This window comes from Lissotriton helveticus, chromosome 5_1 (genome assembly GCF_964261635.1).
Source record: "Lissotriton helveticus chromosome 5_1, aLisHel1.1, whole genome shotgun sequence".
In the NCBI taxonomy this organism is placed as follows: domain Eukaryota; kingdom Metazoa; phylum Chordata; class Amphibia; order Caudata; family Salamandridae; genus Lissotriton; species Lissotriton helveticus.
This window is the reverse complement of record NC_136065.1, coordinates 704,944,326-704,971,960: the sequence shown is the minus strand read 5'-3', so window position 1 is coordinate 704,971,960 and position 27,635 is coordinate 704,944,326. Positions and strand designations below refer to the sequence as shown.

The window sequence follows — 27,635 nt, the reverse complement described above, 5'->3', positions numbered from 1 at the left end:
GATGACTAGATTAAGGGAATTACTGCACTATCTCTCCTTGAATGAGAAATACAATAAAAAGTGACGGAAAAATACTTGGAATTGATTGGAATCACTGGTAATTACTTGGACCACATCACGATTCATCAATTATTTTCCCACAATGCCACTTCATACAGGAACCAGCCACATGCAAATAAGCCTTGATCCTGGTCCTGCTCCAATAGACGTATTCCACCCCGAACTACCAGGCCAGGCCCACAGGACTGCATCCCACTTTACCCATTCTTAGTGCTGAAAAGTCGAAATGAATCACAAGCCAGCGATTTAAAAACCTCAGTACATAAATTTTATGCTATAAACGCATTTTGAGTCATATCCAATGCCTCAAAATTGTAGCACCTTGTAGATTTTATTGTCATTCATACTTTAATAGCTTGAGTTGATCACTTGGTAATCAAAGTCCTCGTCTTCACCGCAGATATAGCAGTGGCTGAAAACTGAGTTTACAAATTGTTATTTGCCATGTGACTCTCTAACCCTCTCTCTTTTCAGAGTAAGCCTTGACTGTTAGGCCTGCTGCCCATGGGCTGTCAAAGTGCATAGATTGGTTGTCCAATGGCTGTCCAATTGGAGTGCAGTGGTTTTCAGCACTGAGACTTAAAAAGCAAATAAGAATATTTATCCAGGATACAGCCCTATATCTACTTACTTCTGCAGGACCCAAAGGCAATGTCTTTCAAGGGTACAGACAATAGACAAATTATTTGTGTCCATTGTTAACAAACCTTTGACTGGTTTAGAAATGGCCAAGAGGAGTAAAGAGCGCATGAGGAGAATGTCCTCTGGTTACAGGTGGGTGGACTGACATTAATAAAAAGGGAGAGAAGCTTATTTAGGCTTTTAGGAGTACGGGCCATTAACCCCTTGCGTGCTGCCGTCGGCCGACGGGAGCACTACCTTCCAAGTGCTGCCGTCGGCCAACGGCCGACCCAGCCCCGCCCACCTAATAGAACGCCCGCACCGTGGCGGAAAAACCACCGCGGTTAAGGCGTTACATTGTGTGGTCCGCATATAATAAGGCAGGAATGGGACAGCAACCAACTCTAGGGACATCAACACCCGCAACAGTCAAGACCTGCTCTGAGTTGTTAACATAAAACATAAATAGAAAAGGAGCTAAAATGCAACCCTGCCGTACCCCTCTCTGCAGTTTAAGTTGCTCTGTGCATTCACCATGTCCTATTTTGACACTCTGGTTTTTGTAAATAATTTAGCCTTAGTCAAGGCTGGTTAGGCCATTTTATGCATTCTGATGTATACCTTGTTCACTGCCCTCCCTCCATCACTCACCCTCACAATTGCACTTTGATGCACTTACTCCTCCCTTCCCCTTCAGGGTCACCTATAGATAAACTCGTGTTGAAAAATGCTATGTTGATGCATCCTATGTTCAATGCGAGTAGATATTTTCAATTTGCATAAATATTGTTTATTTTGCAATCTGGTGATGTTGATGCTTATTTAATTGTTGCTTTTCCACTGGGACCCCCCTTTATTGTAGAGAAATGTTGCGAGGACTTGGGCTAAAATTGTGAAAACTAAACCAACTCCATCTTGCTTATAATCATGTGCATAGCTCAACTTAGGATGGCATGGAAAGACCAGGTAGTGAGATATGGGTTTCTCCTTCTGGCATTTGCAAGTGTTTCTCAAGGTAATATCTACAGGGGGAAGAATGCACCGTTTAACGAACGTTACCAAATGTACCAGGAAGGAGTAGTTAAATATATAATGAATATAGGACTGTTTGCCATGGAGGGGAACTGAACCGTTTTGTACATTTCCATCACTAATGGAGGGGATATCTCTCTCTATGCTTAAGAGTTTTTGTCAGACATTTTGCTGGAGCTCCAGGAGCTCCCATGTCGTCCAGCTAAATAAAACCTTGTTCTCAAAGAACAAGCTTATGAACTTTTAAGGTTTGGGCATTGACACAGTGAGCCAGGACCTTGTGTCGGCTGAGGCAACTGTTGTGCGAACAGCATCTAGGGCATCAACATAGTGTTTAGATGAGCAGGGGCGGCATCATTACCATTTTGAGGAGACTGTGGTGGGGTCACACTGCTTGCACCTCTGCGGATCTTGCAACCTAGTGATCTTCCTCTGGCCCAGATACAAAACCCACCACTCCAGCAAGCTTGGTGTGCACCCCTGGTGAGTACTTAGATCATGATGCAGGCCTCTACTTCATTGTGGTGCTCCTGCAGCACATAGGCATATCTTTTGTAGCGCCTTAAGGCTTTGTGGTGCTCAAGGGGAACTCAGCTAAATTCAAGTTCCTGAGTACCCACTGTCCACGTAGGTACATATTCTATGAATGTGCTGAGTCTTTGGCGACTCTTGGGTGTCACCCCAACATAAAGGTGCAGTTCCTCTCCTTGTATGAAACCGGTATCTTTTGTGAATCTTCTGAGCACTATCTCCCGAATGCAAGGGCACCTACAATGTCCATCTTGAGAAGCAAGTCAGCTGTCTTCCCTGAAGCAGGGTTCATGCAGTGTCGCCTGGCAGTCTAGGTCAAAGATGTTCGGTTTCTAATTCCGTACCTGGAATGGGGATTTGGCAGGGAATACCCTAACCTTCTAGCGTAGAGAGTTTCTTGTCGCCATTGTTATGAAGACCCCAGTTTTTGGTAGAGAATCTAGACATACTTGATAAAAGCTTCTCACTACATCCGTAAACCAATGTTGCAGACAGTAGTTGTGTAATCCAACATTCAGCTCTGAGACTGGTTCTGGGCACTTCTGCCTCTTCTGATTATTGCATTCAACTTCAAAGGTACGGGTAGGAACTGGAGGAGGGAGCAGGCTGGTAACCAGCAAACAGGAGAAATTCAAGGGCAAGGCACCCAAGCAAGGGAGGCTTTCCCCATAACTACAAATCTTTCAAAGAACAATAAGCCAATAGAAAATCCATAGCTTTAAAGGGGTCCTCTGTGTTCTCTTCTCTACAACCAAAATTCTGGCCCACTATAATTAATGTTTGGACTGTCTGCAAAAGCCCTGCAATTCACATCTGCTGCCTAAATTCTCTCCAACCCAACTGCATACATACAATTTGGATGTAGAAAATACAAAATGGATTCCAGTACTATGGCCACATGTATCACATAACTCCATACACACATCCTCTATTCACAGAAAGGTGCACATATACATTATCCATGTCCCACATTGCCAGTTACAACTCTCCAATTACAAAGGCAGGTAAACATCGGCCTTTCCACTACAAATGCCATTGCTGCCACCAATGTCATCCCACTGGAGCCCGGTAACTATGTGAAGAGAGTTTACATGGTGCCTCTTCAGAACACAGAGCTCTACTCTTGGTCTCAATTGGATCAAAATTGCCTCCAAAGCACCTCCATCACTGTCATGTTTGCTGAGGTTGGGGCTCAAAAATCTTCTGCTGGTTGCACGTATTTCCAAAACATGCAAAGGAACTTTTTCAATACCAACACATCCTTTCTTACAGGGGGAGGAGGAAAACTGATCGAACAACACTTCCATTTGCTTGCTCGACCATTACCATCCATAGACCAAACCTGCAATATCTCATTCTTACCTTCATTTAATGGAGTCTTAATTTCTTTAACCTTTTTAACCCTTGGAACATCAACAAAAAGATCATCCTAAAAACAAAACAAAATGATAGCTCATTAAATTAAATATATTTACAGAAGCAAATAATTATTTTTTAATAATTTTTCGGACTTTATATTACATGACCACATCATTCAGAAAACATGCTATTAAGACGGACACGGGCAGTGGGAAGAGTATCTAATAATTGTATTTGATGAAGGAAGCGGGAGCTGAGACCAATACACACAAGTAGAGTGAAAAGGTAGGGCCACTGCAACGAGTTGAGCGCCTTAGTGGCATCATACCCAAGTGTGAAGATGATGCAGAACAACTAAAATGGTGCGAAGATTATGTGATGTGGAGAGACCAGAGATGAATCCGGATTGATATGGCCTCACAATCTGGGGCAAAAGGGGAAGGAGGCGGTTTGCCAAAAACTTTGCAAAAATGTTTTCGTCGACGATCATTGAGAGTGGCCTGCAAGAGTCACAGTGAGAAGCAGGTTTATCTGGTTTGATAAGCGTCACGATGACCACACCCGTGAGGGAGGGTAGCAAAGACCCCTGAGTGAGGGATTCTTCGCACATAGAAAGCATATGGGGTGCCAGGATGGATGCATATTCTTTATAGAAGGAGGTGGTTAAACCAATCAGACCTGGGGCCTTGTCTCCCGGGAGACCCTAAATGACCTGTACTATTTCTTCTACGGTGAACGGAGAGTCTAGGTTGGCTCGGTGGGCACAGTCCAACCATAATATTTGAATGCTTTCTAGATATGCAAGTAAGTAACTTTTGTGGTGAATGAGAGCAGCAGTGTATAATATCCTTGTGTTTGCTTTATAATTTAGCAAAGACTGAAGTCATCGTATTTCGGAGTTCAGGGGAGGTGGATGGAAGATTTAAATCAGAGTCTAGCAGCTCCACCACGTAGGAGGATACATGTGGTTATGGAGCACTGTGGGTAGGGTCCTCCCAGGGCGATCGCCTTTCCCATAGCGGTGGACCTGCACGTTTCAACTCAGGAAAATGTTCTTGCAGAGTGCATCTTCGGAGAACTCCATCAATTTGTCCCTGATGCCTGCTAGTTTGGACGAATCTTTGTATTGGAAGTATTCAGTCTCGAGAACTTGAACATTGTGTTCTAGATTGGCAAGCCTCCCACGTATGGCCTTTAATACACCCGATTGTTTCGCGATACATGTGCCGCAAATGACTACCTTCATGGCTTACCAAAGAGTGCAGGGAGAGTCCACAAAGCCCACATTGTGAGTGAAGACCTCAACTATTTCTTTTCGAATCTTCTTTCGGAATACCATGTCCCACAGAGCCCCAGGCAGCGGGCGTCAAAAGGTATGAGGAGCTGTCTGGGGAATGAAGAGCTCTAGCAAAACGGAGGCGTGGTCAGTGAGAGTGCAAAATAGATGTGCCACCTTTATAGCCCAGGAATGAAAGTCCTGAGAGATTAATCAATAATCTATTCTAAACCATGCACTGTGGTGAGCTGTGATGCAGGTGCCCTCTGTCGCGTCTGTGTGCAAGTGTCACCATATGTCTTGGAGGTGGGTGCCGAGGATAATCGTGCCGGTTGTGAATGCAGCACTGGGGTGAGGGAGTCTGGAAACGCCTGACCATTGCAATCGGTCGTCTAGTATTACAATGAAGTCACCACCCCATAATAATGCCCCAGGACCAAGGTCAGCAATCAACCGCCAGATCTCCAAGAAGAAACCCAGGTCATAGGTATTGGGGCAGTAGACTGCACCGGCTGTCTATGTAGAGTGCCTGCAAGGATGACATAGTGTCCGCCGTCATCACAGATGGCACAACTAAGTTGCCGTGGTATGCCTTTATGTACAAATGCCACGGGCATAGCCCAAGTACAGAGAGGCATAGGAGTCGCCGCTGCACCATCTGGCATGCAGCCCCAGGACAGATGAGTGTGTAAGGTGGAGCTACTAAAGGAAACCGACATTGACCTGGTGTCTGGCTGAATATGCATGTACCAGGCATGCCTTCCTGCGGTCGTTGAGCCCATGAATGTACCATGTCAAACATTTGGTGTTTTGTCATGGCATTGTAAGGAGAGGGTGTAAGGAGTAGCGTTTGGTCAGCTGAAGAATATAGGACGTGCAAATGGATAGGGAAGGGGGCATAACCATGATGAATGTCTGGGGAAGGACACAAAGCAGCAACATACAGCAATAGGAAATAACAACTTTAATCTACCGCCACCCACTCCAACCCCCAAACATGGCTGAGTATTGCAATCCCATCCCACACCACAGTGCCCCATTATGAAATTAACAAGAGATCCGGGAAACATCCCTGGAGGAGGCGAAAAGCTGGAAGGGCGAACCAGCCAGGAAATGGCGAGATAGCCAAATAGGTGCAAGACACCAGAGGTCAGACAGCAGGCCCATTATATCTGCCTGGCATATCCATGAGCACAGCGGCCCCCCATGGGGCGCAGCAGGTCGGCCCCCATGGGTCGCAGCCTGTTGGCCTGGGTCTAAGGGTGGGAGTAATAGGTGGAGATAGGCAGTGACTATCCAGGACTATTCAGTAAGATCAAGTCACCTGCGGGTGCCAAGAAGTCAAGCTATCAATCATTATCGCTGAGATGATCCTCTCTGGAGCCATGCGGTGAGTTCCGGGTGAAGGTTTCTTAGCAGGGATGCGTTTAGCAAACTTCAACATGGATTTGGCATCAGTAAAAAAATTAGGTTTCCTTTCAAAGGGGATGCGTAATGTGGCTGGATAGAGGACGGCATAGATAATCTTTGCCTTTTGTAGGAGTCTCTTGGCAGGCAAAAACTCTAGTCAGGCAGCCCGAACAGTGTAAATAAAGTCAGGATGGTAAGAAATTGTGTTTCCTTGGTACTGGAGCTTTTGATGTTCATGGGCCAATCTTAGGACCTCTTCCCAATCCCGTGAATTCCGGTTTCTTGCAATGATGGGGTGGGCCGGTGTACCAGGAGGGGGCCGCGGTCCCAGCGAGCAATGCGCTCTCTCCGCATTGAGCACGGGCGAAAGTGCCGGTCCGAATAGGTCAAGAAGCATGGTTTCTACAAAGTCTTCCATTTTGTTGTTAGCAGTGGACTCTGGGACCCCCGTGATTTGGAGGTTGTTGCGACAGTGATTCTAAATCCTCATTTTTTACCTTGATATGGTCAATTAACTTGTCTGTTAGCAGAAGATGTTTCCCGAAGTCGGCCTGGGCATCATCTGGATCTTGATTTCCAGAGGGTCCGGTCACTTGCCGTCAAATGTAAGCTTAGACTGGCGTGCGTCTTGTCTACCCGTCGTTAATGTGCAGTTCGTGACAGTGCAGAAGCAGCGGTGTCAGAAGGAGTGCAATTAATGGTGAAGGGAAACTAGAGCGCAGTACTGCAGGGGTCCACAAGAAAGACCGGTTCAGGTGGGAGACTATGGAACCACGTTAGCAACAAATGGCAGTCTGTGATCGTTTCCAAGCCTTCCCACTCCCCGGAGGATGGTTACCCACGGGCAGAACAAGCAGGCTCACTGGGTCTCAATTGTGCAGCCACAAATGGAGAAATCAGCTGGTGCTATAAAACAGTGACTGGGCTACCAGCTGCCCACCACAGGACAGCAGAGGGTCTTCTGGGAGTGCCACATTGGAGGCAGGGTGGCCTGGAGGGTATTAGGAGCAATAGCAGTGGTAATGTTCATCACAGCAAACAAGGAGTGACCTTGTGACTCCAGCCTTTTGGCGTACAGGAGCCAAAAACAGAAAAGCCGGAGAGGGAGTAGTATTGTGCACTCATCAGCTGCCAGAAGGTCTCCAGGCCCTGCTGGTGCGATCTCAGAGCCAGCGGATTGGAACCAGTATCAGTGAGAGGTCGGGAGGTACAGCAATCAGTGCAAACGGCAGTTCATCACCCAAGCAGGAGGAAAGACAGTCTTGTGGGGCCCAACTGGAGCCGTCCATAGGCTCAGGTGGTGAGGCCAAGGCGCACATGTTACTTACCTTCGGTAACGCTATATTCGTAAGAAACCTTAGTTAGTGTTAGATTCCTTACCTTATAATATCCCGAGGCGTCAGATTGGTCATGGAAAGTTTTTGTCATCCTGGCGTCGTGATCACCGGGATGACGTCGCTGGAGTATTTAGACGCCGCCCTCGCGCACTGACGTCAGTTCTGTACATAGCTTTCCGCGCCAGGAACGCAGAACCATGCAAGAAACCGACACTGGTGCCATGAAACTAGGGGCCTAAAAGGGATGACCTTAACCCTAGATATCGGTTCGCAGAACGGGGAGGATGGGTGGGGCGGTAAGGAATCGAACACTAACTAATGTTTCTTATAGATATATCGTTACCGAAGGTAAGTAACTTGCGCATCTGAAAGAAACACGTTAGGGTTAAATTCCTTACCTTAGAATAGATACCCCAGCAATACCAACCCCGGTGGTGGGTCTGCAAACCAAAATCACACCAGAAAGTCCTGGAAAACTGAACGGCCAAAGAAGCAGTCTCTCCGGACTTGGCTGTCCAGGCAGTAATGCTTGGCAAACGTGTGCAGTCAGGCCCACATAGCTGCCTGATGAATATCCTGCAAAGGGACTCCCCGTCCCAAGGCAGTAGTAGCCGCTGTGGCCTGAGTGGAAAGGGCGAGCAGCCCCTCGGGAGGATCCTTTTTAGCCAAGGAATAACAGATCTTGATGCATAAAACGACCCACCAAGATATGGTCCGTTTGTGCACCGCTCGTCCCTTCTTAGCGCCTACGTAGCCAACAAAAAGTTGGTCGTCCACCCAGAACTGTTGTGTGTGGTTCAGGTAAAAGGAAAGTGCATGTTTTTGATCCAGACGGTGGAGCCTCTCTTCCTCTTTCGAAGGATGCGGTGGCGGAAAGAAGGTGGGCACAGTAATGGTCTGGCCAATGTGAAAGGCAGTAACCACCTTGGGTAGAAAAGAAGGACGAGTCCTCAGAACAACTTTGTCTGGATGGACAAAGAGGAAAGGAGGCTTAGAAGAAAGAGCCTGGAGCTCACTCACTCTTCTGGCAGAGGTGACGGCAACCAGGAAAGAAGTCTTAAGAGTCAGAAGACGAAGAGGACAGATGTGCAGTAGCTCAAAGGGAGCACACATCAAATAGGTTAACACCACATTCAAGTCCCACTGAGGCATTACAAAGGGAACAGGAGGGTACATGTGAGTAATGCCTTTCAAGAATCTATTTACAACAGGGGACTTGAAAAGAGAAGGCTGATCAGGAAGCCTTAAGAAGGCTGAAATGGCCGAAAGATAGCCCTTGATAGTGCCCAGAGCAGAGCCCTGCTGGGCCAAGGAAAGAAGAAACTCTGAAAGAGGGGCAGAAAGGGGATCCACAGCCTTTGCTGTGCACCATGCCACAAATATGTTCCACCTGCAGGCGTATACCATATTTGTGGAGGTACGCCTGGCTGCCAGAATCACATCACAGACTTCAGGAGGCAAGTCAAATGGCATCAACTGCCGCCGCTCAATCTCCACGCATGGAGGTGGAGGCTGGACAGGTTCGGGTGGAGGACCGTCCCCTCTTGCTGCGACAGAAGGTCCTCCTGAAGAGGCAGTCAAATCAGGGGATCGATTGACAGACTGAGTAGCTCGGGATACCAGTATCTCTGGGCAGAAGTGGTATAGGCGGAAAGGCGTATAACAGACCGCAACTCCACTCGCGACGAAAAGCTTCTCCGAGCGAGTGCCGTCTTGGGAATTCCAACGCGCAGAAATGATGAAATTGGGCGTTCTCTTTGGTGGTGAATAGATCTAATCAAGGCTCTCCCCACTGCTGAAAGAGACCTTGCCCCACGTCCGAGTTCAGAAGCCACTCTTGATCCATCATACACCGACGGCTGAGTTTGTCCACCCTGGCGTTCAGAGAACCTGCCAGGTATTGAACCACCAGGGTGATGCCCTGATGTTCCAGCCATGTCCAGAGACGCAGAGCCTCCCGACATAGTGTCCACGACCCCACCCCGCCCTGTTTGTTGCAATATCACACGGCGGTAGTGATGTCCCTGAACATCTGCACTACACTTTCCCGGACAGATAGAAGGAATGCCTTCAGTGCAAGTCGTACCGCCCGCAGCTCCAGAAGGTTGATATGAAGCCGGGACTCCATCGGAGACCAGAGGCCTCTGATCTCCGCCTCTCCCATGTGGCCCCCTCATCCCAGGAGGGACGCATCCGTCCCCACTGTGTGCTCCAGTTGGGGTAGGGAGAGGGATCTGCCACTGACCCAATCGCGGTCTGTGAGCCACCACTGCAACTGTCTTGCAGTGCCCTCCGAGATCAGGATGTGGTAAGACAGGTTGCCCAGGTGGTGTGCCCACTGGAACTTCAGGTCCAACTGCATAGCCCGCATCCGCCACCAGGCGTAATGTACCAGCAGGATGCAGGAGGTCATCAGATCCAGCAGCCATAGGACCATCCTGACCGAAACTCTGGATACAAGGCCAAAAGATCTGAATCAGAGCCTGAATATCTCAAACCCGCTGCTTGGGAGGATAAACCCGAAACTGCGCCGAGAGTCCAGAACCGCTCCGATGAAGAGGAGCTTCTGGGAGGGACTTAGGTGTGACTTCGGCACGTTGATGGAGAACCCTAGCGAATGAAGGAGGTCGGCTGTAGTCTGGAGGTGGGAGACAACTGTTTGGGGCGAGTCCGCCTTCAACAACCAGTAGTCGAGATAGGGGAAGACTAGAACCCCTAATCTGCGAGGATGAGCTGCGACCACGACCATCACTTTCGCAAACACCCGAGGGGCACTGGTGAGGCCGAAGGGGAGCACGTTAACTGGAAGTGCTCGTGGCCTACCGTGAACCGCAGGTAATGCTGATGGGCCGGCATGACGGGAATATGGAAATAAGTGTCCTGCAAGTCCAACGCCACCATCCAGTCTCCATTGTCTAGGGCAGCCAAAACCTGAGCTAACGTCAGCATCTTGAACTTCTCCTTCCAGAGGAAGCCGTTGACGCTCCTGAGGTCCAAGAAAGGGCGCAGGCCCCCTTTTCCCTTCTTGGGAACCAGAAAGTAGTGGGAGTAACAACCCCGTCCTACTCTGGGCCAGGAACGCGCTCGATGGCCCACTTGGCCAAGAGGGCCGAAAATTCCTCCTGCAGAAGTTGCAAGTGATCCCCCGAAATGCGGTGGTACAGTGGTGGCATGGGTGCAGGGGTCGCCTCGAAGGGAAGGGAGTAGCCCCTTCGGACGATTTGCAGCACCCACCTGTCCGAAGTGATGGTACGCCAGTGGAGCAGGCATTGGCGAACTCTGCCTCCCACTGGCGTGGAATGGGCCGGAAAGCTCGGACTAGGAAGGCTTTGAGGCAGATCCTGTAAGAGCGGATGTGGACTGACCAGCTCTCTGTCCCCCTGCTCCGCCACGGCCAAATGCACATCCGCGACCGCGCTGAGGTTGGTTCTGCGGCCTGTGGCTGGACGAACGTGCAGTGGTGCCCCTTCCGTGGCCACGAAAGGAGCGAAAAGCAGAAGGTTGCTGGCGCTGGGCCGACAGGCCCAAGGACTTGGCTATAGCCCTGGAGTCCCTAAAGCGCTCCAGCACGCTATCTGCTTTGTCGCCAAAGAGGCGTCGGCCATCAAAAGGCATGTCCATGAGAGTGCTCTGGACATCCCCTGAAAAGTTTGTGGACCTCAGCCAGGCATGACGACGAATCGCCACAGTCGTTGCAATGACTCTGCCCAGCGAGTCCGTGGTGTCAAGTCCACATCGAATGGCGTACCGTGCTGCATCCCGCCCCACAGCAAGAGCCTGGGCGAGTCGTGTCCTGGCCTCCTTTGGACACTGAGGCAGCACGTCTGCCACCGTATCCCAGAGAGTGGGTGTAACGTTCCAAAAGGCATGCGGTATTAATGGATTGCAACCCTAGGCTGATGGAGGAAAACAGTTTCTTGCCAAACTGTTCCATCCTTTTGGATTCCCGGTCTGGTGGTGTGGTCGGGAAGGCGGTTTGGGACGTGGAGGCCTGGATAACCAGACTCTCAGTGGTGGGGTGGGTAGACAGAAAGCAGGGATCGCCCGGAGCTGGGCGGTGGCCCGGGCCACGTTCCGATCCACAGAGGGAACTGTGGTGGGCTTGGATTAAGTGCCCATCAGAACGTCAGTAAGGGGTTCATTAAACTTCAGTAACGGCTCTGAGGAGGTTACTGGCGGTTGAAGCACCTCGGTGAGGAGGTTAGTCCTCACGGCCGCTGCAGGGAGCTCAAGGCCCAGGGCCGTGGCCGTCCTGCGCAGCACCACAGCATAAGTTGCTCCCTCCTCTGTAGCCACAGAGGGAGGAGAGAGAAAACCAGTGTCAGGCGAAGTGTCTAGACCACTGGCCTCCCCCAGCTCATCTGCCCAGTCCTGCCTTAACTGGCACTGCTGTGCCAGAGGGTCCTCAGACCCCTCCCAGTCCTCCCCTTCACCTGTGTCCTGATAAACAGGAAGAAATGATGGAGCCGGGGCATAGGTGAAGGACTCACCAGGAGGCGTCGGAGACGGCGCATATCGGCGCCAGTCCGACGCCAGGCCCCGGCCTGGGCTGAAACTGGGGCCCGAGGGGCTCGGCGCCGGCGGAGGAGTCGTGAGGTCAACCGGCATCGACCGGGATCCAGGCCTGGATCTCACAGGGTCCTGCGCCGCCGGGAGAGAAGTCACCTGCGGCGCTGAGGCTAAAGCCGCCGGGAACACAGGGCTAGGACCCCCAGCCAGACCCGCGGTGCCCAAAGACGCGCCGGCAGGGCCCGACGGCGGAAAGAGAGTGCTCAAGGCCATGAGGAAGTCTTAAATCTGCTCCAGAGTCGCATTGAGCCCAGGGAGGGCGTGGGGCTGGATGCGACTGCGCGGGCTCCGCCTGAGCCGTGTGGGCGGCGCCACCTGAACCCTCTGCAGAGTCGCGCGACCGGCGAGGGGAGGTCGAAGAACGATGGTGTTTCCTCGACTTCTTTTTGCCATGCCTCGACTTACCCGAGTGCGAGGACTTGGATCCAGACGATCGGTGATGACTCCGGCTCCGCGACCGGTCCCTTGACTTCCTCCTCGACCGGGACCTTGAGCGGCATGGAGCCGACTGCCGACTGCCGGAGCTCGAGTAGCTTATGGGACCGCTCCCGTCTAGCCTTTGACGTCAAGGCCTGGCAGTCGGGGTACGACTTGTCATCCTGGTTGGCCCCAAAACAGTGGAGACACCGGCGGTGAGGGACGGTTACCGACATCAGTCGGTGACAGGTGTCACACGGCTTGAAACCGGGCATCCCTACCGGCACCAGGAGTCGGGTTGACTCAAAAAAGATAGACAAAAATGTCCAAAAAGTTATTCCAAAAATGACTAAGGGTACACTCTTCGTCGAACTGCGCTTGCTGGCGTGAAAAAAGAGAGACTTCAGCTCGCAAGGGCGGCGTCTGAGTACTCCAGCAACGTCATTCCCGGCATTCACGACATCGACGACGGACGCGGAGCTGCAGACGATGCCTACCGACGCGCAGGGGTACTGCGGACAAAAACTTTCCGGATCCAGTTTGACGCCTGGGAATATTCTAAGGTAAGGAATCTAACACTAACGTGTTTCTTTCAGATAGGACACCTAGAAAGTGGTGGAGCTCAGCGCCAGGCCCACTGGTCACATAGGCCGCACTTCGCCCGGCAAGTCAGGCTGCCAGAGCCCTGTGGGTGAGTAGGGGCCAGGCAGCAGCCACCACGTCTTTCACAGTTCACTGCCATAGCCGAGCTGTTTTCAGCATTCCACAGCTGCTAACAGACCGTTTAGGAGGGCCACATTTCACCATGGGCGAGTCGCGGCCCGGGTCCCCAAACCTTAGTGCATGGCAGCAAAACAGGGCTGCAAAACTTGTCCACCAGCAGTCCCAGCCAATTAGGGAAGCCGTTGGGATACATAGGTGTGGGGTGATGGGTTCCGTGTGAACAGGATCCGTGCAGGATAAGGGGATTGGCCAGCAGAGCCCTCTTAGCAAGCAGCCATCTTGTGGCACGCTATGATCTGTCCCCATCTGCAAAGTTTAATAGAGGAGGAGTTGGGTAGGTATCCCTGGGTAGAGTAAAGTTAAAAGCAAATCCTTTCTGGGTCTTAGTCACAGTTTCCCTCTGGGTCAAAATAGTGAGGTATTCCATTATGACCAACAAGCAATCTAGAAAGTAAAAGAAGAACAATTTACTTACCTTAGGTTATGCTTTTTTTCTGGTGGATACTCTATCTGTATCTAATAGTAGATTACTCACCTGTAGACAGTGCTTAATTTGTAAAATATGAAGTCCAGGTGCTCAAATGTTTGTCGGAGACCACACCCACTTTCCCAGCTCCACCCACTTATTCCACTGGATCCACCCACTATATATATTGGCTCCACCCACATCCTCAACTGGCACTGCTAAAAGTCAGATGTAATACCCAGTCTAAATTTCAGCAAGAGAGCCTTCCACGTAGTAAGGTTTTGATAGGAGGTTCCCCTGCCCTGTGCTTATCGACTAATAGAGGTGTTTGGGGGGGGGGGGGGGGGGGTTGGGCGTGTGGGGGGATTCGCCCCTCAGGACATTTTGTAAAAAGAAAGACCAAAATGGTGAATAACACATTTGCCATTACATATTTAGCTGCATTAACTTTCAAAGCATAGTTAATCGTAAATGATGACCTGAAATAAGCACCCAGGCCAGATAGCATGGGAATGTCACACAAGCACCCATGTCATAAACCGTGGAAATATCAGATATAAGCACCCAGCCCATTAACCGTGGAAATGTCACACATAAGCCCTCAGGCCAGAAAGCATGGAAATGTCACACGTTAGCACCCAGGCCACAAAGCATGGAAATGTCACACATAAGCACCCATGACATAAACCGTGGACATGTCGGATATAAGCTCCCAAGACATTACTGTGGAAATGTCACACTTAAGCCCTCAGGCCAGAAAGCATGGAAATGTCACACATAAGCACCCAGGCAATAAACTGTGGAAATGTCACACATAAGCACCCAGGCCATAAACTGTGGCACTGTCACACATAAGCACCCAGGCCATGAACCATGGAAATGTCACACATAAGCTCAGGCCATAAAAGAGGGAAATGTCACACACAAGTGCTCAGTCTCAGACCAGGAAGCATGGAAATGTCACACAAAGGCACCGTGGCCAGAAAGCATGGGAACGTCACACAAACGTACCCAGGCCAGAAAGCATGGAAATGTCACACAAACGCACCCAGACCAGAAAACATGGAAATGTTACACAAAGGCACCCAGGCCAGAAAGCATGAAAATGTCAAACAAAAGCACCCTGGCCAGTGGCGCTGGAACAATTTTCAGAGTGTTGTACTAAAAATTACCACTCTTCACTTCTTCACCTCTGTCATGGTCTTACTTCTTTCTTACTACACCTTTCCTTCTCTACCTCTTTTTTTCTGTCCCTCTCTCATCTTTCTGTGCCCCTTTCCCAGTATCAATCATTCTCCCTTCCTCACCGACAACCATCCTTCTACTTCTCCTTCTCTTTATGAACTTTTTCATCTCACCTCTTATTCTCTACCTCTTTACCTCAACCACTCTCTAGCTTTGTTTCACCTTCAGCTCTCTTTCACTACCCCACCTCTGTCTTTTTGTTTCACCTCTCTCAACATCTCCTCTTTCTGCCCTTCAGCACTCTAATTCTACCTTTCTTTCTACCTCTCTACACCTGACTCAGTTATCATTCCACGCCTCACTTCACATTTTACCTCTTTCTTTTCCTCACCCTGGTTTCTCTAGCTTGCACCCCTATATAGTTATCGTACTGTAACCACCCACATTCTACCTGCCACTGCTTTCACTACTTCTCTCTTCCTAGAGTGCTCTTTCTACTTTACCTGTCTGTCTAATTCACCTCTCTTGTACCTTACTACCACTCCCTAAAGTTTGTTCTCTATATTTCTTGATGTCTCTCCATCTAACGGGCATCTCTAGAGGAGGGCTAGATAGGACCACCTGTTCAATAAAGGCGACCAAACTGCAGAGGTGGCTCCAAGTCCAAAGCACATGATTCTGAATGCACCTGAAATGTATGACAATCCTACAGTCTCTTTCCTTCAAACAGCTTTTTATTTTCTCATCCACACATTCTGCTGAACAGAACAGCTGAAGAGATGCGAATGACCCAGGTGCCAGACAAACTGCATCCTGCATTTTTATATTGAGAATTTAGACCATGCAGTGCAGTGCCACATCCTAAATGAATCCTCAACATAAACAAAAAACAAATTCAATGTCATTAAGGGCATTGTACCTGCACACGGTGCCCGGCGCCGGAGGCTTGGTGGCTCAGGGCAGGCCTGGCCTCGGACTCGTCACTCGGTGGTTCACTTCATAGTTCACTTCATAGATATGAAGTGAACTGTGAAGTGGACCACCGAGTGATGAATCTAAGGTCTGCCCTGAGCAACTAAGCCTCGGGCACCGTGAGCAAGTACAATGCCAGGGGCCACGACTAGGCGGCTGGAAGTGAAAGCAAATGGAGTTCAAAGAAGAAACATTTGTGGACTTATTGAACAGAAAGCGTGCACACAGACTGAATAATACAATGATTTTTCTAGTCTGTTTGCTTTGTATTTTTTCCATTTTGTAGAAATGTAACTAATATTTTCCAGTAATGTAAAAGTCGCTATATGTTTCCACCTTTAGAGAATGAATACGTTAGTTCAGCTCTATTGGAATTCACACATGTTCCCAGCATGCCTTACGCATGTGTGGTGGCAACAAGCATTTAACTGATTGAACAAACTTATAGACATTCACAAAAATTGGTTTTTGCAACGTGGCCAAAACAATAGTACAGTTTAAATAATTGTCCCAGCAGCGAGAAAAACACCACTGTGTCGGACAGTTTTGTAGTTTGTATACTTGGGAGACCGTCACCTGAATCTGTAACATCTTTAAACATTATATTGTAGGAAAAGACACTCGACTTTGGGATTGGGGTCAACCCTACCTTAAAGGTGTAAGAAGTGCTACTACGGGCCCCCACTTGCATAATTCAGGACTTGGAATTATTGACCTTCAGGTCCCGCTCCCCCATAAATTGGACAAAAAAGCTAAGGAGAGTTTGCAGGCCCCACATCACCTGAATATCGCACTGCCGCATTAGCGTCCCGGTGTAGCTCTTGTAAAAAGAGAACTATAACTTTATCCACCCCTAGAGAGAGCAGAATCCGCCCCAACTTGCATCTATTCATACAATCAAATGCGGAAGAGAGGTCCATGAAGGTCAAGAAGATGGTACCGGGGCCCGCAACTGTACAAGGTTCTAGCATAGATCCAACGTTAAATGACCAGGGAGGAAGCCATATTAGACCTTTTCAAAAATGTTATTCTCTCCAGCCCATATGGACAGCCTGTCTAACAGAATTCGTCCAGCAACTTTAACCACCGAATCCAATAGGGAAATCAGCCTGTAACAATGTGTGCTGTCTCTGTTCCCCTTTTTGAACACTAGAACAATAACGGGGGTGGCCCGTGAGGCTGGGGGCCCAGACCGAACAGCTGCATTTATAGCAGGGGTGAGCACTGGCGCCCAGAAATCTATATGGGACATGTAGAGGTCGGGAGGATTCCATACGGGCCAAGAGCCTTATTGCAGGCTGATTTTCCATTTTCTACCCCAAGCGGTATCGCTGAAAAGTGGAACCCCCAAACATACCTTCACAATGGCTGACCCAATCATTCTCTGTAATGCGGGTGTCCCATGCGTTGACTATTTCCCCCTGCAGGAGCGGGCTGTTAACAATACTTCAAAACATGGTGCTGCTCTTGATAGGACTAGCTTCCAAGAGCTTACTCCAAGCGTCCTCCTTCAGGGCTTCCTTACGAGTACGAAGGGCCACTTTGTACTGCTTCTGAATATTCTAATTAAGGCATTATTGCTAGGGGTGGCATGCAGTGCCTTTTAAGCGTCCTGGCCGCTAATGAACAGCCTGCGTCAAACCACCTGGGTAACCCTGATATGTTGGATTTTGGTTGATGGGACCGACAATTAATTGGCAATGGTGCTGGAAGTAGATTCAAAAGCTTTAACAATTATGTCATCTGACTGTGACTGAGCAGCCAGGCAAATCTGGATCTCATTCTGGAAACCTGAAGGGACACAAGAAAAGAGTCCTTAGTGATTTGTGCCCATTTAAGCCTTCTTCCCTCATCTGTTGTCTGAAGTGCAGCACCACCCCCACATCTCTTCATGCTAAATAGAGGCCAGCTGGCTTTAAGATATAGTGGGCTGTGATCCCTAAAAATACTTGCTTGGATACTAAAGTCAGCTATCAAATATAAGAAAGGGGTAGAGACAAAGATATAATCAATAAAGGAAACACCACTTTGCCTTTTAAAGGTGGGAACAGTAACCCTCTGTTCTGGGTCCAGTTTACCCATAACTGATTGAAGGTTGAGATCACATACTAAGGTGTATATAATGTCCCCTGACCACTATGTTCAAGGTGTGCCAAAGAATAAAAGGGACAATAGGAACCCCCCAAACCTTGAAATCTTGGCTCCCCTCATGGATGAATATTAAAATCTCCATCAACAAGTTGTTAGGGGTGTGGCGAATAGAGCCATTAAAATTAGTCAAAAACGTGCAAGATGCGTTATATTACACACTTGGGGGAGCTAAGCAATCAACAAGTCATCTAACAGTTTGGCATGTACGGGTCTGTATTGTGTGTGCCACACCAGGCTACAAACTTGACTCAGCATCCATTATAGACAAGACTTTTTAGCAGGACGTCTGGCAGCAAGGATGGCATCTGCAACATTTGAAGGATGATTGAATGCAATCAATCTCCATACATGAAGGTACAGATTATGTAGTTTCAGGTGCTGCTGCGAAAGAAAGTCCTGCCGAAGAGGTAGCAGAATAGGAGGACAGATGCTCATGACTAGAAGTTACCACACTATCCTTGTCCAAATCTGAGCCACTAGGATGACTTGGACCCAAGTCTTTCCTGATCTTCAAAACTCAAGGAAAGAGAGGCAGTGGCACAAAGGAGTACAGAAGTCCTGTGCTCCACTCCATCCTGAATGCCAGACACAGTCTCCTTCTTGGAAACTCCAGCAAGTTTTGACACTGTGTATTCTCTGTGATGGCAAAACGATCTAACCTGGGTTCTCCCCATTGCTAGAAGGTACTCTGTGCCACCTTGGGGTGTAACCTGCATTCATGATCTGCTAGCCACCGCTGGCTAAGTTTGTTTACCCTGACGTTCAAAGATCGTGGTAGGTGATTCAAATTTAGGGATATGACTGCTGAGCTGCTCCAGCCAGCTCCCAAGATAAATTGCTTCCTGGCAAAGGACCCAAGACACCACCCTGCCTTGCTTGTTACAGTACCAGATGGAGAATGCGCTATTTGCGAAAACCTACGCCTGCCTTGTATAGATGGTCAGAAGAAAGGCCTTCAGCGGTAGGTGAGTCACCCACAACTCCAAAAAGGTTGATAGAGACCAGAATCCACTGATCTCCACCTCTTCCAGATAACCTACCCAATCCAGCAGTGAAACATCTGTCACCACCATCAGCTCTGGATGAGATAGGGAAGGGGTTGGTCAGCAACCGGTCCAATTGCGGTTGAGCCACCACTGCATGTTTTGTTTGCAGTTTCCTCTGAAACATGGATGGTTCCCCCGGTGTTGGGCCCATCGAGACTGCAGGTTCCATTACCGAGCCCGAATATGCAACCTGGTCTTTTAAGGTCCTCATTTTGAATGCTAAAGATGTATGGTATCTGGCACTTTGCCATAAAATCAGGGATTGAAGGAACCACTCATACCCTACCAAAATACAAAGCTTTTATACCAATGGGTCAACAGACTTCTACTGAAATGATTGTGATAACATTTTGGCCTTGAAGTAGTGACATCCTAGTTGTGAATAAAGGAAATTTACTTATTCAAAATTGGGCACGGTCTTGTAAACCCTGATTCTGCCAAGAGGCTAAGAAGCCTCAGAGTGCCTCCTCCCAAGACTCAAGATTAAGGCGGAAAAATCAGGATCATTGCCAGAATGTCCTGAACTCATTGTGGAGGAGGAAAGGCCCAAAGTTCTCCCGTAATCAGGTTGGCTCCAATGAAAGGGAGCCTTCGTAAAGGAGTCTGGAGTGACTTCAACAAATTGATAGTGAACCCCAATGATCTTAGGATGTTTGCTGTCGTTGTGGAGGTGGTCTTCGAGTGATTTGGGTACCCGTCTTCAACAGCCAGCCATTGAGGTGTGGAAAAACTGTTATCCCCAAGCTCTGAAGGTGAACTGTGACCACCCCATCGCTTTTGTGAACACCAAAGGGGCACTGCACTGGTGAGACGGGTTGGGAGCATAGCAAATTGAATGTTTGCCTGGTTCACCTTGAACTGCAAGTAGCGTCTGAGGGACTGCAAGATGGGTGCATGAATGTAAGCCCCCGGCAGGTTCCAAAGCCACCATCCAGTCACATGGTTCCAGGGCCGACTGAACCTGGGCCAGCACAAAAATCTTTAATTTGTGCTTCCTCTTGAAGGCATTCAACGGGCAGAGATCTAAAATAGGAAAAAGGCTTACTTCCTTGCTCAGCACAAGGAAATAACAGGAGTAACAGCAAGTCTCTATTTTCTAGGATGGAACCCGATCTCTGGCTCCTTTTGTCAGAACAGCCTGTACTTCTTGGAGTGGAGCAAAACGGACAAGTGCTCCTCTGCGAGACTGTCGGATACCGGTGCCTGGTGTGGCGGGTCGAAAGGAATGGCAAGGCATAGCCTCAATGGACAATCTGGAGAACCCACCCGTCAGAAGTGATATTTTATCTGATCCTGTCTCCCAAAAGATGGTCGTGTTTTTCCAAGAGCAAATTAAAGTGGCTTGGATGCGGTTGCCAGAAAGGCAGGTGGCAGGATAGTTTGCTGCACACAAAGGCCTAGTCATTGTCTGCTTGATCCGCCCCCCAAACCATGAAGGCACTGAGGAGATTACTTTGAGGGCGGTGGACCTGGGCATGGCAATACTCTGGAGTAACCTCGAAGGGGTTAAACTAGTGAGGATACTATTTTACAGGGGTAGGAAGGACTAGGGAAAGCACTGTGGCCTACCTTACTTTTTTTTTTACAACCTATTCAATGTTTTATTTCCAATGGCCCGCCTTTCTTTAAAGCTTTCCTTTTTTTAAAAAAATTATTTTTATTATACAGCTTGTATATAACATCCATATTTCATAGCATTTGAGCGTATCATGAAAACCATAAGATCAAGACAAAGAATAAAAAATCATATATTAAAAAAAAAAAAAAAACAAATAATGACGGTACTACAGATACCATTCCAAGAGTGGACCACCGCAGCAATAAAACCAAATTAGTACATAAAACTAACACAGGTCCAGCAATTCAGTTATTCTGCCAATGAACAAATGTAGCCCAGATTCGCAGTCCTCTCTCCTGCCTCCTCTTGCCCCCACGCATGAACACAGCCGATTCCAGATTATGCAGTGCAAGGATCATGGCTCTCCAATTCATAAACTTGGGGGCATCTGAGCTAATCCATTCAAAAGTAATACCTGAACGTATTAAAGACATCGCAATGAAAATTAAAGCAGAGGAATGGCTCGACCTCAATTCTACGGGATTTGATTCACATCCCAATATTACTAGTTCGGGGGATAAAACAACAGAAATTTTAAGGCTGACATTAATAAATATTTGAACTTCTTGAATAAATAAATCAAGTTTGGGACAGGTAAAAAACATATGTATATCATTAGCAGCCGCTAAACCACATCTCGGACAGCTGTGGCCGCCATTCCCCCCCCCCCCATTTCGAAATTTTAGCCGGGGTATAGTAGAGGTCAAATAGAGCCATGTATGATTGTGCCCATAAGCTCCCTGAAGTCAAAACCGTACTGGATAACTCCAGTGCTTGCGTAATATCGGTGCCTGACAAACCCTGTTTGTTATCCCATTTAGTATTTTGAAGGGATAAGTCATCAGGAAGACCAAGAAGAAGGTTTTGATAGATCAACCCAATTTTTGATTTCTTCAGAATCAAACCCATAAGTGTATTTTCAACAAAAAAAGTTGGATTTCTGAGCAACAGTCTCTCTAGAAAGCTTCGATTCTGCAGATATTTAAAAAATGTGTGCGAGTCTAGAGCAAACTTCTCTTTGAGAAAGAGAAAAGAGGCCAAACTTTCCTGCTGCTAGATCTCCCAAAACTAGAATGCCATGCATCCTCCACCTGATTGTAATTTGGTCTTGAAAAATAGATGGTAACAATCTGGCTGCTGCAAGGGGCGTGTAGTAATTAATATTATATATTGACAATTTCCGCTGTACCTTCCTCCAGACCGAGTGCATAGCCATAATAACTTTGAATTTAGTTTTCTTATAATAACTGGGTTCTAGGACCGATAATGTTCCTTTAACTTCTTCTCCTAGGCCAATTGCAAAGATCGAAGGGCTACAGCATATTGGAAGCACAGCCCTATCCCTATCCCCAAAGAGTGGGACAGCTAGATGTTGAAGCAGAGCTGCCCAGATTGGGGACGGACCACCCACCCCTATCTAACAGCAGATGCATCCATTTCGATGCTCTTCGTGGCTGGCGATAGCTCCATAGAAATCTATTACAACATCTCTCTGCCCTAGCCATACTAGTCTGAGCAAATTCTAGTGGAATAGTCCTAAAGATATACAAGAACTTCGGTAAAATCAGCATCTTTAGGACATTCCTTCTACCAACCAAAGATAAGTGCAACTTATCTAGTCTGTGTAGGGTAGTACTAACTGTGTCTACAATAGGTAAGATGTTAATTTCTGGCAATTTATCCACTGCTGCTGTAATTCTTATACCTAAGTACATTGCACTTGAAACTACAGGCGCATTAGAAGGCCCCATTGTAGAAGATTGTACCACCTGAGTTTTTTGGGCATTGAGTTTGTAACCGGAGCAACGGCCAAATTGTCCTGCTAGAATCTTTATTGCTGAGAAAGAGGTAGCTACGTCGCTTGTTAGCACAATAATATCATCGGCATATGCCAATGCTTTGAACTCAAAGGTGTTAACCCGTACTGGGGATATAGACAAAGCAGTCTCAATTTTGCTTATAAACGGGTCGATATATAGAGCAAATAGCAGGGGCGAACAGGGGCAACCCTGCCTGGTGCCCCTGCTAATGCGAAAATATCTTGAAACCATACCTGAAATGCATATAGTTGCCTGTGGCATATAATAAAGTGCCTGCACTGCTTGAATAAAACTAGGGCCAAACCCCTTCTATTGCAGGACTCTCCACAGGAACCCCCACGCAACCCTGTCAAACGCCTTCTTGGCGTCTAACAGGATTGCGCCAAGGGGAGAGCCTGTAGCTTGAGCCAAGTCTAAAAGTGCAATGACACGTCAGACATGGTCCGCCGTATCTCTCCCCGGAATAAATCCGTGCTGGCGGATGGAAACCAATGGGGAAATAACTAAGGCTAGTCTAGTGGCCAAAATCTTTGCAAAAATCTTGTTGTCCGTATTAATCAATGAGTTCGAACGAAATGATGCAGGATCAAGCGGAGGCTTATTATTTTTTTTACAAAAGAATAATATTTGTATGGCGCCAAGAGTCCGGTATAAGGCCGAGCTGAGCCTCTCTAAGGATTGTTAAAAGATCCTCCCAGATCTCCGAGCGAAATGTACTGTAGAACTCGAGTCCGGGCAAGCCGCCTTGCCCTTAGCCATAGTATTTAGCGCCAGTTCAACTTCCTCCCATTCTATAGGTGCAGCCAAGACTAAATTCTGATCATCTGATATTTTTGTAGTGTTAAGTTCACAGACGAACGCTGCAAACTCTTCATCTATATTATAATCCCTAGCTGTCTCTGTATATAGTGAAGAATAGAATTCAGAAAAGACAGTCAGGACTCCATCTGGGGTATCATGGATACAGCCCTGAGCATCCTGAAACGTATCAATGCGATTGGCCATAGATCGCTGTTGAAGACGCTTGGCGAGGACCCTTCCTGCTTTTTCCCCAAACTCGAACATGGTTGAATGAAACTATATATATATTTGGCTGCTAGATCTATACCAAAAAATTCAAGGAGGGAGGCTGTAATACATGCCACTTTGGCTATGAGCCGTATCCTGCCCTGCCTTAATGGTACTTGTGAGCGAAACCTCTGCGCAGCGTAGTTCTTCAGTCCACACATTAATTTGCTCACGGATTTGTTTCAGACGAGAAAATGAAAAACTCTTAGTTTCACCTCGAATCGCTGCCTTAAGTGTGTCCCAGACTATACTGTTGGAAGCCGACCCTCTATTAATATTCAAAAATTCAAGAACCCAAGCTTGCATATGGTTCAGATAGGATTCTTCTAATAATAGCTTCCTCTCGAAGGTCCAAGGTCTAGGAACCTTTGTGATAGAAGAAAAGGTACAATTAATGATCAGCGGATTGTGGTCGGATATTATTCGAGGTGAAATAGAAATCGACGTTATATCCGCTAGCTGATCTGACAGGAAGAAATAATCCAATCGTACCATTTTATTATGAAGGGCTGAAAAATAAGTAAAGCCATCTAGATCCCTATGATGATGATACCAAAGATCAGTCATTGCATGCTCTTGAACTAGAGCTTGCAAGGCCCTAAACACTTTAGGTTTCTTGCCTATGTATTTTGGTCCCCCTGTTAAATTAAAGTCAGCTGGCAAATTAATATTAAAATCGCCACAAAGACAAACGGGGTGAGGCCACATAGCCAATTCTACATTTAAGTAGTGTAAAACTGCTGGGTCATCCAAATTGGAGCTATAGACAGTACAAATAGTCAGAGGCACCCCGTTAATCAAAAGTTCAACAATAGCCCAGCGGCCACCATTATCTTGGGTGGTTCTGACACACAATCCCACCCCGCGCTTAGCCAATATTGCCACCCCCCTTATCATTGAAGTCTGTTGAGAACATCCTATCAAATCAAAACCAGGGATTTTAAGATATTCTCGATTATGCCATGGTACATGTGTCTCTTGTAGACAAAGTATCTCTAATTCAAAGCATGGACAACCCTTGAAACAAGGCCCTCTTCTTGCCATTATTCAGGCCACAAACATTTAATGAGGCTATACGTAATTTACCCAACGCCATTTAATCTTTTCAACAATAGCAGCAAAATAACCAAAAACTTCAGTATGGTATCCTGATACACACCACATTTTTCAAGCTGTTTTTTTTATGCACCCCCCCCCCCAAAACCCCACCCAAAAGACCCCATAATCAACCCTGAAGCACCCCCACCCGCTAACCCGATCCCCCCCACCCCTCAAACAAGGCAGTAGGACCGAAGTCCGAATGATGGGGAAACTGGTGAGTGCAGGGACCTCCCCCTGGAATTGCTGCCCGTCAACTTGCACAGGGGCATACCCAAGGAAGTTCCAAAGAGAAAAAGAAAAAGAAGGAGACCCGCAATCATTGGCCCCCACAAATGTACATGCCCCCACTAATATTTATATGGAACATAGAAAAAGAAGGAAGAAAAAATAAAACGCAATCTTTCAAGCTTTCTAAATTGAGTCCAGAAAGACCTTGGCTTGTATTTCAGACTCAAAAAATGTAGTCTGGCCTTGATGAATAACTTTGAGTTTGGACGGAAAGAGCAAAAACACCTGCGCCCCCTTAGTTTGAAATGGAACATTTAGCTGCCGGAGCTGCCACCTCCGCTCAACTGTAGCAGGGCAAAAATCTGGCCGGACAAAAAATTGGCACCCCTTCCCTGATCTCTGTCTATCAGGTCTAGCTAATTCATAAAGCCTTTCTCTGGACAAGAAATTGTGCAAGCATATTAAAATAGCACGAGGTCTATTATGCACTTGTCCAGAGCGTTGTTTAGGCTTAAACGGAAACCGGTGGGCGCGTTGAATTTCTTGTTGCCAGTCCCATTCCTTCACTTCAGGAAATGCTTCCGTGAATAGCTCGATCACAAAACGACAGATGTCCGACCCCTCACTGCCTTCCGGAACCCCCAAAATCCTTAAGTTGTTTCTCCGGGATCTATTTTCCATGTCCACAAGCTTCCATTGGACATCATCCCTGTGAGATTGTATTGACTCAATAGCACTCTTCTGAGTAGCCATATGATCCTCCAGGGTCGAGATCCGGGTTTCTGCTTCAGCTACCTTAGATGTGATATCTGCACAGGTTTTAATAACTCTCCGGAACGAATTCTGTACCCTGCGGCAAGCCCCTTGCGCACAAGCACTTTCCTGGCGTGTCTCTTCCCGATGAGCCATTATTGTTTGATAGATTATTGCGAGCGTCATTTCGCCCGGAGGTGCGCCCTGGCTGGGATAAAACATTTTAGTAGCTGACTCTAAGGAGCTAGACGGCACCCCTGGTTGTGTTGTGTATGAATAGTCCCAAGCCAGAGAGCCAATTACTTGGTCAGAGTCTTGATCAGGGTTTGTGGACAGAACCCTTGAGATGGCTGCGGAATTCCAAACCTAATTTGTGCGCCAGTCCCCCATAACACTCTCTTCATCGTCCGTCCAATTACTATCCAAACCATTCTCATCCACCAAGGAACCAGTGTTCTCAGATAGGGAAAACAAATTGTCACAATCCGTATCGCCATCAGAATTTTTTTAGGGCTGATGGCATGGAAGCTTGCATAGCCTCTACATGTGGATGAGCGCCTAATGACGATAGAGTAGGTGTTGCAAGAGGATCTGCTGCTCTGTGTTTATTAAGGGTCTCTGCTGGAGGGACTACATCTTCCAGAAGGCTGTTGGGCTGTGTAGATACATCCATTATGGATTCAGTACAGATCAATGTCCCAGAGTTATTAGCATAAGACACCCCCAACTCTGGTTGTATAATTATGCTGCTTACCGAGCCCCATTTCTAGTGCTAGGCGGTACCACTACAGGTGATATTTTACAGACCCCGTCCACCTTACCTGCTGCAGCAGTAGGAGCTTTAGAGGATGTTGCAGCAGTGGATTGGCGAGTCTTCGCTAGCCCAGGACTGTGGGGGGGTCTGAGGCGTTTTACTGCTAACCGCCCGTGGCTGAAACATTGCAGGTACTGGAACAGTTTTATTGTTCTTTGAAGCCTTGCCGAGCGGGTTCTCTGAATGACCCTTCTTTGCATTCTCAGACACAGGTGCAGCCTGTGTAGGCAGGAGCTGAGGCACCAGGGAGCCATGTTTTGCAGGGATCCAAGGCTGATTTTTAGTTTGCCCCTTCGGCGGCATCGCGGCGTTCTGAATACAGAGAGAATGGGACTGACAGGGCCGTCGCGTCAGTCCGAAGCCGCCACCAAGGAGATGCCACGGAGCACAGATCAGCTGAGTCGGGTAGCGTCGATAACTCCCGGGGAAACGGAGCATCGCGCTACATAAAGGTAACCGTGAAAGATGGTTTTTTTCTTAAAAAAGGGTGATTGCATCCATTAATCCTCTGTCAGCTCGGCAGGGCATCCAGGCGGGGAGAAGCGCTGTGACCAGATCACTCGGCCGATGAAACGGCCGCCATCTTGCCCCCCTTCTTTAAAGCTTTCCAACGCTGAATTGGCTTTCTTGTCAAACAGGTAAGACCCATAAAACAGCATGTTCATTAAAGAGGTTTGCGTGGGTCCAGAGAAGGCCATGGATTGCATCCAAGAATGCAGCCGAATTATCACACTAGTGCCAACTGGTGCCAACTGCTCTGCCAAAGCAGTCAGTACTGTCCAGTCAAGAGTTGAAAATGTACTTTGCTGCATCCTGATCATCCTGGTTGGTAGAGCCAAACTGGCTAGAAATTCCTCATGGACTGCCAGCAAGATTTCGTCAACCATGTTCCATTAAGCAAGGGTAGATCTTCTCAGCAAGCAGTTGGTATTGATTCACTGGAAGGAAGGGTTGGTTGAGGAAAACATCTCCTTCCCAAAGGTCTCACATTGTTTAGAGTTTGTTAGGGGCAGCTGTTGGAAAAAAACTGGGGGTTACTCTACTGGTAGAAGCCTGGTCCGCCAAACTATATGATGTA

General features: G+C 47.8%; 1 protein-coding gene across 3 annotated transcripts in view; it reads right to left on the bottom strand.

The window, feature by feature from the left end:
- Positions 1 to 27,635, bottom strand: part of LOC144754851 (WASH complex subunit 2-like) — a 770,229-nt gene that overhangs the window by 581,744 nt on the left and 160,850 nt on the right. For all 3 annotated transcript variants that reach the window (XM_078643106.1, XM_078643107.1, XM_078643108.1), the window contains exon 12: positions 3,607 to 3,673. In XM_078643106.1, coding sequence (XP_078499232.1) covers positions 3,607 to 3,673 — 67 coding nt within the window. The remainder of the gene's footprint in view (positions 1 to 3,606; positions 3,674 to 27,635) is intronic.